The sequence below is a fragment of the Antechinus flavipes genome, chromosome 6, assembly GCF_016432865.1.
Source record: "Antechinus flavipes isolate AdamAnt ecotype Samford, QLD, Australia chromosome 6, AdamAnt_v2, whole genome shotgun sequence".
NCBI lineage: Eukaryota > Metazoa > Chordata > Mammalia > Dasyuromorphia > Dasyuridae > Antechinus > Antechinus flavipes.
In genome coordinates this window covers 241164328-241174682 of record NC_067403.1, presented here as the reverse complement: position 1 = coordinate 241174682, position 10355 = coordinate 241164328, and the positions used below count along the sequence as shown (strand labels likewise).

The 10355-nt window shown below is 66.6% G+C and overlaps 2 protein-coding genes across 5 annotated transcripts; one reads left to right on the top strand and one right to left on the bottom strand.

Moving 5' to 3' along the window:
• Nucleotides 1-548: 548 nt before the first annotated feature.
• PACSIN3 (protein kinase C and casein kinase substrate in neurons 3) lies at nucleotides 549-9532 on the top strand. Of its 4 annotated transcripts, none has more exons than XM_051965998.1 (11): nucleotides 549-706; nucleotides 4886-4937; nucleotides 5171-5278; nucleotides 5501-5657; nucleotides 6089-6324; nucleotides 6404-6559; nucleotides 6764-6939; nucleotides 7546-7666; nucleotides 7863-7996; nucleotides 8521-8645; nucleotides 9108-9532. In XM_051965998.1, the coding sequence occupies exons 3-11, from the start codon at nucleotides 5225-5227 to the stop codon at nucleotides 9221-9223; spliced, it is 1275 nt and encodes a 424-aa protein (XP_051821958.1). In that variant the 5' UTR covers nucleotides 549-706; nucleotides 4886-4937; nucleotides 5171-5224; the 3' UTR covers nucleotides 9224-9532. The 4 variants fall into 4 exon arrangements, with proteins under 4 accessions (XP_051821958.1, XP_051821957.1, XP_051821956.1 ...); XM_051965997.1 differs by lacking the exon at nucleotides 549-706 and adding an exon at nucleotides 970-1071; XM_051965996.1 differs by lacking the exon at nucleotides 549-706 and adding an exon at nucleotides 1832-1977.
• On the bottom strand, nucleotides 1363-2265 carry LOC127541541 (basic salivary proline-rich protein 2-like). Its single transcript, XM_051966769.1, has one exon. The coding sequence runs from the start codon at nucleotides 2263-2265 to the stop codon at nucleotides 1363-1365; it is 903 nt and encodes a 300-aa protein (XP_051822729.1).
• Nucleotides 9533-10355: the final 823 nt, after the last annotated feature.

Genomic DNA, 10355 nt, shown 5'->3' with positions numbered 1-10355 from the left:
CGGGCCTGGGTCTCTTGGCCTTCAGGAGCACAGAACTTCTGGGGCCTGGCTGGGGATTTGTTTTGAAGTAGCCTTATGTGCTTCGTGCTCTGGGCAACTCAAAGGCAATTAAAATTAGATGGAACCCGCCAGCTTCCAGTTGCCAGATTTGAACCCCAGGGAAATCAAATGTTTTCTACTCGGGAACCTGGGAAATGCTTTCCCTTGTGATCTTCCCGGTAACCCACCTGCTACATTTCAAGGGCCTATTTTGGGGTAGAGCATCTCTAAATCTTTAGAGTTCCGGTTGCTTTTATTTTGAGGGAAGTTTTGATGGGCTAGCCATGCAGTTATTAATGGGTTACTCCTGAAATTCATTTCATTTTTCTCTTTTTTTCTATTTTCTGTGCAGGTGCCCAAAGGCCTCGGCGAGCGGCTTGAGAGCAAATTAAAAACCCCTACAAATTCAGGTATTCTCGTAGACAACTTGCGCTACAATGTAATTAGCAAAGGCAAATAAGCCTCTGATAGCCCGATCAGATTACTTATCGAGTTTTATTGGGCTGCAGCCGACTGAGGTATCAAGGGGAGGGATTGAAGCCCGGGCCCACGATGAGTGGGTGTTGAAACTGGGATTATAACCCACATTCTGAGGGAACACGCCCTCGTGTGAGAAATCAGCCTCGGAGTCATCCAGTCCAGGGATTATTTGCAAAACTCCGCTGTGGTATGAAAGCAGAAACTGGGGGTGGGAGGCTGCGTCCCGGCCTTGCAGGGACCGCCGCTCCCAGCGTCTCCCAGCAGCCTTCTGTCCCTTCTTTTCGCGGACAGTCAGGAGCAGAGCTTTTCATAGAGCATGAGCAGCTCTTCCCTGATGCATTTAGAAGCAACATCATTTTGCTATTTTTAAATCTACGCCCCCTCTCCCCTTTACTCCACCCCTCACACCCGCCGTGGGGAGCGGAGAAAAATAAAATCGCGTACGTGCGAGACGGAGAACATTTTGGCCCCTTCTCTTCTCGGGAGCCGGGGCTCCGACTCCCCCCGGGGCACGTTCTTTGGCGGCGAGATAACAGGGCTCCCAAATTGCAGGTCGAGCATCTCCCCCGCTCCGGCTCCGCTCTGGGAGGTCTGGCCGAGGCTGGCGGGAGGTGCCGGGGGCAGCCCCGCTCGCGCGTGCCCGCGCACCGCATCGGGACTAAAGCCCGTCGGGGTCCTGGGACCAAGCGCGCGCCCCCCCCCCCCCCCCGGCAGCACAATCAATGCCGACCAGCTCCGTACTGAAGGGGAGAAGTCAGAGGGAGCAGCCTGGGCCCGGGGGGGGGGGGTGCCCAGCAGGTGGGAGCAGCTCAGCTTCTGAACATTCCTGGAGCGGTTCGGGGGCTATAAATAGCAGCCCCGGGGCTGAAGGGGAGAAGGGGTGCGGGGGGGCTGGGACGGAGAGGGGCCAGATCTGAAACTTGCCGAGTGGCAAAGCGGGGCGCAGAGTTCCGAAAGCACTGGGGGTGAGACCCGGAGCCGCCAGCCCAGGGCGCGTCGGGGGCCACGCGGCCTCCCCCAGGCCCGCCCCCGCCGGCTCCCCAGCTGGGCCGTGCCCGGGTCACACCGATCTCCACCTGACCCGGCTCCGCTATTGGCCGAGGAAAGGCGATCCTGAAATCTCAGCCGGACGCCGGGCACCACTGCCCGCGAGGACTCTGACCCCGAGGCCCGTTCCCGCTCCCCTCCCTCCCCCGCGCCCTCCCCCCGCGGCCGCCCGTCCAGGGTGCCCTGCACCAGCGACCTCCCGCTCCCGGGCCGGGGGAGGGGGGGCTCGGCTCCAGGTCCGGCCGAGGCGGCGGGGGCGGGGCCGGTGGGCTGGGCTTCCCCGGGGGAGGGCCTCGCGCTCCGGGAGGCAGCGGCACCGGCTGGAGCAGGAGCAAGATACGGGCCGGGAGCCTCGGCGGACTCCCACTCCCCAGGCTGCTGCCCCCCCTCCACCCCGAGCCCAGGGACACGGTGAGTGCGCGGAGGGCGGCGCGCCGCGGGCCGGCTCGGGCGGGCTCCGGGCTGCCGGCCCCCGGCCAGGCGCGGCTCTCCATAGGGTTGGGCAGGGCAGGGCGGGCTTCGGCGGGAGACCGAGCGAGCGGGGCCGCCCCCCGGCCCAGGCCCCAGAAGTTTGCAGCCCCCGCCCCCGGGAACCCCCGGCCACCCCGCCCGAGTGGGGGGCGGCCGCGGGGCGGGAGGGCCGGGGGGAGGGGGCCTGGATGCCCTCCCCAGAGGGGGCGGGGGCTGCCCACCCCCCATGCTCCGCCCCGCCGAGCTTCTGGTTCTCGGGGGCTGGGGACCCTCTCTCGGACCCCGGCTCTGCCGCCCCCTCCCCCAGGTGGGAGCGCTCCTTCCAGGCCCCGTTTCCCCCCCCAACCAAGTTAAGCAAGTTTGGGCTGCTCGGTGGGAGCCTCGGGGCCAGGCCCCAGCCCCATTCCGCGTGGGCTCTGAGGCATGGATGGCCGATGCCCGCCAGGAGGGGGTGTGGGCAGGCCAGGGGCCGGGGGATGGACTGCCCCTCCGGCCTCCCGAGTGCGTCACCCAGCCAGCCTCGCTGGCGGCCGCCAGGTTGGGTTTCCTGAAGCGTCCCTTTGTTTTGCCCCTCCCTGGGCCCTTTCTCCTCCCCTCTGCTCACTCCCCAAAAGCCTGCAGCCCCCCCCACCCTGCCCCGCACCCCCCCTCCCCCCCGCACTGCCACCGCTCCGCGCTCGCTGCGTGCCGGGGCTTGCTCCGCCACCGCCTCGCTGGCCCTGGAAAGGCAAGCCTGGCCGCGCCGGGGCCACCCCCCCGCACCCCGAAATGCCAGGAGGCCGGGAAAGTGGAGGCAGCCCCACCACGGGACCCCTCCCCCAGTCAACGAGGGCAGCGCCGCCCGGCCCTCCGGAGCGGAGGGAGAAGCCCTGTGGGTCCCCTTGGGGACTCCGGGCAGCCCGGGAGTGCCAGATTGGCACAGCAGCTGGAGCTTTTCGGCCTGGGCCTCAAAGGGCAGAGCTCTGGCCTCCAGCTCAGGTTCCCTCCCCAGCCTGCCGGCCCAGCGGGCCCTGCTTTGGGGGTGGGGGTCAGGGAGTTTCTGCCAGCTTCACCCCTGGCTTCCAGCCAGCTGCCGAACCCCGCTGAGCTTGGCCGGGGCAGCTGCACTGCCAGCCTCAGGCCTCCGCCGGGCTAAGGGGGAGAGCCCTTCCCTTCTTCCCGGGGTGGGGGTGATTCCTGCCCCTCACTCTGTTCAACAGGTGAGCAGGTGGGCCTTAGGCAGACCCGGAGACCAGGGTCGCGGCTGAAAGGAGCCAGGCAGCGTGGGGGGGGCAGCTCCCTAGAGCAATTGTTTCTCTTTTTTGACCATGGGGAAAAGGGGGGCTCTGTGGCCCTGGCAGTGCCCTGGGCTTGGGGCTGAGTGTTTGCTCTGAGAGGCCAGAGGGAGCGGCGCCAGCTCCCGAGCACACTGCGGGCTCTGTTCTGGGGAGGGGGAGGGGAGCAGGGCCCAGGGTGGCTCCCTCCAGAGGCCTCTCCAAGGCCTGTCACAGGGCTCAGGGTGAGGAGCCGGGGCACGGGCCACCCCCCCGCAGAGGCCCTTCTGCCTCCTGGCCGAGGCCTGGGCACAGTCATGGGGTCCCCCCAACCCGTCCGGGAGCAGGGAGCGATTATCTGCTGGGGGGGGGAATGTCCTCAAAGTCCTCAATTTGTCCTCAGGAATGTGTGTTCTCTGGCTGTAAAGAGTGAAAAGCCAGGAGGTGAGGGGGGGGGGGCAGGCCCCGGGGAGCGGGCATAAGGTGCCGGGGGCAGGGGCGAGCGAGGGAGCCGGAGACCTGGGAGCCGGGGGTGGGCGTGGGGGTCATGGGTCATGAAGAAGCAAAGCTAGGGTGGGATCCTGGGATGCTCCAGGGCGTCCCCCGGGTCTGTCTGTGGGAGGAGTCAGACTCTCTGGGACGTGTGGCATCCTGGGGGCATCAGTTGTGTCTCGGGCTGTCCCTGGTCTCTCCCCCACCCCCCGGCTCTCGGAGGGCACAGGCCTGGGTTCCCAAAGGTCGCAGCCCCGCTCCGGGAGATAGCGCTGTCAGCCCATCCTGGCTCCGAGACAGACAGGTTTCTCTGGTTTTCTGTTGACCTTGGTTGGGAAAAAGTTTTGGCTTTGGAGGGAGAGGCCCTGGGCCCCAAACCCGGCCCCGAGGCTGGGACTCTGGGGTCACGGCCTTGCTGCTCCCCCTGGAAAGGTTCTCTCCCAGCAGGGGCTACGGCTGGGGGGCTGGTGGGGCCCACACCCCCGTCCCCAGGCCCCTGCCACGGACTTTGTCCTGGAGCTAGAAGGGGCTGTTGGGTTTCTGGGGAGGAACCCGGAGAGACTTCAGGGTCATTGTCTGAGAATGCTCCTCCCGCACTCAGAGGACATGGATTCAAATCCTGCCTTTTACCGGCTGAGCCTGGGCCTCAGTTTCCTGGCATGTAAAATGGGGATAAAGATCACCCTGATCCCCCAGAGCCGTCCTGAGGGTGGGAACTGAGGCCCTGGAGATGGACGCTAATTGTTCCCCGGAGGCAGCCTCGGCCTTGGCGCGCTCTGCCCCGGGCCCAGCATTTTTCCCTCCTCTGAAGCCCTCCTTTTCCCAGGGCACTTGTGGGGATGGCGGTCCTCCCTGGAGGAGTCCCTGGTTCTTGTGGACACTGGCGAGGGAGGGGCCTCTGTGACGGGGGAGGAGACCTTTCCCTCCTGAGCCCCTTGGAAATGGGGGCGTGGGGCTCTCTGGCCATCTCCCACCCCCTAATCCCCGGCCAGATCGCGTGACCCGGCTGGCATTCCCCTGCTGGCGTCGGGCGCTTCGGGCAGCAGCTGCTGTGTCAGGGAGCAGGCCCCGGCCCTGGCTGACTGCCCCTCCCCTCCCTCCAGATTAAGGCGCTCGGACCCCCCGAAGGCCCTTGGTTCCCGTCCTGAGGCCCAGGTAGGCGGGCTGTGGTTGGGAGCGGGGTGGAAGGAGCCGGGGGGCGGCGGGGTGACCCCGCCGTGGAGCAGGGAGCACGGGGCGCTGCTGGGCCCGGAGAAGCCCTCCCTGCCTGTCCCCCTGTTGGCCCTCCCAGCTCCCGCAGCTCCGGGGGAGGGCCGGGGAGGGCCGGGGGCTTTTTATATCCGGAATGCGGGGCTGTGGCCAAACGTGCCCCTCCCTCGGCTCCTCAGCGGCCGCGCCGGGAGCATCGGGGAATCGCCACCATTCGGTGCTGTGGTGAGAAGATGGCTTCGGAGGATGATGCGGGCGGGGAGATCCCCGGCGGCAGTTTCTGGGAGGTAAGGGGGCTGGGGGCCGCGGATGCCAGGCCGACTTCCCGCCCTTGGAGTCAGGGTGGGGACCCGGGGCGCAAGCCCCCTCTGACCCCCCTGGCCGAGCCGACGGGCTTCCCGGGGCCTCATCGGGCCCCCGAGTCTGGGAGCGGAGGGTGTGACCTCTGGGGGGCCCTTTCCCGGCGGCGGCCAGAGACGGAGTGAGGGCTAACGGAGCACTCCCCCCAGGCCGGGAACTACAAGCGCACGGTCCAGCGCGTGGAGGACGGGCACCGGCTCTGCGGGGACCTGGTCAGCTGCTTTCAGGAGCGAGCCCGCATTGAGAAGGCCTATGCCCAGCAGCTGGCGGAGTGGGCCCGCAAGTGGAGAGGGGCCGTGGAGAAAGGTGCCCGGGGGGGATCAGCGGGCACAGGGTCCTGGGGAGGAGTGTGGCGGGAGGGAGGGAAGGAGCCTGGCACAGGTGCCCGGGGGATCGGTGGGCACGGGGTCCTGGGGAGGAGTGTGGCAGGAGGGGAGGAGCCTGGCACAGGTGCCCAGGGGGTCGGCGGGCATGGGGTCCTGGGCAGGAGTGTGGCGGGAGGGGAGGAGCCTGGGCACAGGTGCCCAGGGGGTCGGCGGGCACGGGGTCCTGGGCAGGAGTGTGGCGGGAGAGAGGGGAGGAGCCTGGCACAGGTGCCTGGGGGGTCGGCGGGCACGGGGTCCTGGGCAGGAGTGTGGCGGGAGGGAGGGGAGGAGCCTGGCACAGGTGCCCGGGGAGGGTCGGCGGCCTCTGGAGCCCCCTGCGCCCGCCCTGACCCGGCATGCCCCCCGCCGCAGGGCCCCAGTACGGCACCCTGGAGAAGGCCTGGCACGCCTTCCTGACGGCGGCGGAGCGGCTGAGCGCCCTGCACCTCGAGGTGCGAGACAAGCTGCACGGCGAGGACAGCGACCGCATCCGGGCCTGGCAGCGGGAGGCCTTCCACCGGCCCGTGCTGGGAGGCTTCCGAGAGAGCCGGGCCGCGGAGGACGGCTTCCGGAAGGCGCAGAAGCCCTGGGTGAAGCGGCTGAAGGAGGTGAGGGCGAGCGGGCGCCGGGGCGGGGGCGGGCAGGGCCTGGCAGGCAGGGCCTGGAGCCTCGTGCCGCCCCCCGCAGGTGGAGGCTTCCAAGAAGAGCTACCACTCGGCGCGCAAGGAGGAGAAGACGGCGCAGACCCGGGAGAGCCACGCGCGCGCCGACAACGCTGTGTCCCAGGAGCAGCTGCGGAAGCTGCAGGAGCGGGTGGAGCGCTGCAGCAAGGAGGCCGAGAAGGTACCGCCCCCCTGGGCCGTCCCGGCTTAGAGCCAGAGGGGCTCCCGGCTCCGGGCGACCAAGGGCCCCGGTCCCCTCGCCCCCTTCCTGCTCCCCGAGCGGGGCTAAAGTCCCCGAGAGTCCCGGGGGGCGGCGGCGATCCCGGGCGGGGGCTCTGGGGCCGAGCCCTCGGGGACCCAGCGCCTTCTCCCTCCGGCCGCCCAGACGAGGGTCCAGTACGAGCAGACCTTGGCGGAGCTGCACCGCTACACCCCCCGGTACATGGAGGACATGGAGCAGGTGTTCGAGGGCTGCCAGGCGGCCGAGCGGCAGCGGCTCCTCTTCTTCAAGGACATGCTGCTCAGCTTCCACCAGCACCTCGACCTCTCGAGCAGCGACAGGTGCGGCAGCGACAGGAGCAGGGCCCGGGGCTGAGGAGGGGGCCCGTGGGCATTCCGCGGACATCCCGGGCACTGTGGGCACCCAGGCACCATAGGCACCCAGGCACCATGGGCATCCCAGGCACTGTGGGCATCCAGGGCACCCCGTGGACATCCCGGGCACTGTGGGCACCCAGGCACCATAGGCACCCAGGCACCATGGGCATCCCAGGCACTGTGGGCATCCAGGGCACCCCGTGGACATCCCGGGCACTGTGGGCACCCAGGCACCATGGGCATCCCAGGCACTGTGGGCATCCAGGGCACCCCGCGGACATCCCGGGCACCGTGGGCATTCAGGGCACCCCGCAGACATCCCGGGCACCATGGGCATTCAGGGCACCATGGGCACCTGTGGGCATCCAGGGCACTCCAGGGCACTGTGGCACCCGTGGGCATCCTGAAGCACCGTGGGCACCCCGCAGGCACCCCCCTACCCTTCCCTGGCGGGCTCCGCCTCTCCGCTTGGGCCTTGCAGGGACTGGAGAAAAGGGGGGGAAGCTTGGTGGGGCCGGGCCTGGGGCTCGGGGTCGGGGCCTCCCTAAGGACCGCAGCTTGGGCCTCCAGGTTCCAGCAGCTCCACCGGGACCTGCACCAGGGCATCGTGGCCGCCAACGACGAGGAGGACCTGCGCTGGTGGCGCGGCACCCACGGGCCCGGCATGGCCATGAACTGGCCGCAGTTCGAGGTGGGCGCGCTGAGCCCTTCCCCCGCCCGGGCCACACGTGGTCTTTTATTGTGTTTAAAGAGGCTCCTCACGGGAGGGAAGGAGGGAGGGAGGAGAGATGGGCAGGGAGCGCCTCGAGGGGGGGGAGACACAGAGAGATGCCGTCTCCCCAGGCCCCCCTCGGCCCCAGGCTTGAGCCCCTTCCTCTGCCCCCCAGGAGTGGTCTTTGGACACTCAGCGGACAATAACCCGGAAGGAGAAGGGCAGCCGGAACCCGGATGAGGTGACGCTGACCAGCATTGTGCCCACGAGGGACGGCTCGGTGCCCCCCCAGTCCCCGGGGAGCCAGGGGTGAGTGGGCCCGAGGAGGGCGGCCAGCTGGGGCCGGACCGTTTCCATCGAGGTTTGGTGACCAAGTGAGCGTGTGGCTGGTGCCATTTCCCCAGTTGTGGGAGGGGAAAGATGAGGAAGCTGGCCCATGTCATCTTGGGGGGGGGCTGTTGGTCCATGACCTCCACCCCAGAGGTCAGAGGTCAGAGCCTGGTTCAGGGAAATGGGAGCCAGTTTAATACTGGGGAGAGTTTTCACAAGTGGAAGGGGCTGGAGCTTGGAGCAAGTCCTGGGTTCCAGTCTAGCTTCAGGTCCCTCCTGGCTTTATGATCCTGAGTGAGACATTTCCCTCTCTGGGCCTGGGCTCAGCACTTCTCTCCCTCCCCAATCCTGGATCCTGGGATGCCCTCAGTGGCTGCTGCCCCAGTCTCCAGGACCCCATTGGAGGCCTTCATGCCCCGGCCCTTGAAAGCTCTGGCCCAGGTGCGGGGGGGAGGGAGGGTCCCGGCAGGCTCTGGGTTTGCCTGATGCGCCTTCGATCCCAGCAGGAATGGGCAGGATGAGGAGTGGTCGGATGATGAGAGTCCCCGGAAGGGGGCCATGGGGGTCCGGGTGCGGGCGCTGTATGATTACTCGGGCCAGGAAGCGGATGAGCTGAGTTTCAGAGCAGGTAGGGGCTGCCCCCCGGTTTCCCCTCACTTCCCCTCATCAGCCCCCCCACCCATCTCCCCGGGTACCAGCAGCAGGTGGTGAAAGGCAGATTTCTGCCTTTGTGTGCCTCACTGAGCTGCAGGGGAGAGTCCCCTTTCCCTGCCCCTCCGGCCCACGTGCCCGTCCCCCCCCCCCATGCCCCATATCCAGGCTGTGTTCTGAGCAGATGTCCTTGTCCCTGATTGGCTCTGAGAGGTCATGGCGGGGGGGGGGGGCGGTCCCCAGTCTTCCTTACCTGGGGTCAGCTTTTTTCAAAGGTACCCTGATAACTGGGCGGATAGAACCGGTTTTCTTGGTACTTGTATTTTATTTTATGTGTGGTTTGAGAAGGGGTCCGCAAGCCTTCCCAGAGGGCCCCGGGTCCTTCTCGGGACGTTATCCCTGTGAATCCGCCCCCCACTGACCCGTGGCTTCTCTGCAGGGGAGGAGCTGCTGAAGATGAGTGATGAAGACGAGCAGGGCTGGTGCCAGGGGCAGCTCCAGAGCGGGCGCATCGGCCTTTACCCCGCCAACTATGTGGAGTGTGTGGGGGCCTGAAGGCTCTGCCAGCCGCGGGTCCCAGCTCAGCGCCCCTCGTGGCCAAGCTGCCCCCCCCTTTCCTGCCCCAGGAGCTGCAGGTCCCGGTGGGAAGGGCGGACGCCGGCGGGAAAAGAGCAGCTTCGGGAGGGCAGGGTTCTGACCCAGGGAGACCACCCGCAGGGCTGAGAGGCTCCTTGCCCTGCAGCACTCTGAGCTGAGGTGCCCTGCGCTTGGGCTCTCTGTGCCAAGGGGGCAAGCCGGACCGGCCTTACTCCCCTTTAACTATGGTTTGTTCCTGACGTGCATTAAACCTGACAAACAACCCTAGGCTCTGGAGTCCTTCCTGGCTTTTTTCTGGCTGTCCTGGGCCCCGGGGCCCGGCTCCGACCCTGAGGCCTGGGAGGGCCCCGACACCCGGCAAAGGCCCCCAGGCGGAGGCCCGGGGAATGCCAGCCTTCCTGGAGGCCTTGCTGAGGACCCTCTCAGGGCCAGACTGAAGCCGCAGGTTTTCTAAGTCAGTCCGAAGCTGCAGAGGCTCTCTCTTACTGAGGATCATGTGCCTCCTTGTCCCCCTTTTTAGACCCAAAGACCCAGATCATGTGTACAGGAGTCAGAAGTAGGATCTGAACTCAGGCCCCACAGAGTACAGTAAGCAATGAGAAGAGGCAGGATTCTAACCCAGATCAGAGTGTGGGAATTGGAAGAGTGGAGATTCGAATCCAGATCACGCAGAGTACAATAATTAGAAGGATCCGGATTGGAACCCAGAATTTCTGACTATAGATCCATCGTTCTTCCCAGGTGCCCACCTTGTTGCCTCATAGAACATTAGAAGCCAGACTTTGGAGATGTCAAATGTAACTCACTCAGAGGGGCAACATGGAGAGTCAGAGGTCTTGGGTCAGCCACCGGGGATGCCCAGGGTCAAGACACTTTGTTCTTGAGACAGCTAGGTGGCGCAGTGGTTAGAGCCCCAGCCCTGAAGTCAGGAGGACCTGAGTTCAAATCTGGCCTCAGACACTTCACACTTCCTGGCTGGGTGGCCCTGGGCAAGTCACGTAACCCCAATTGCTTCGGGGGGAGAGGGGGGAGGGAAGTCTTGTGTATGAAGAAGAGCCGGGAGGCCAAGGTCACTGGACCAAAGGATGGG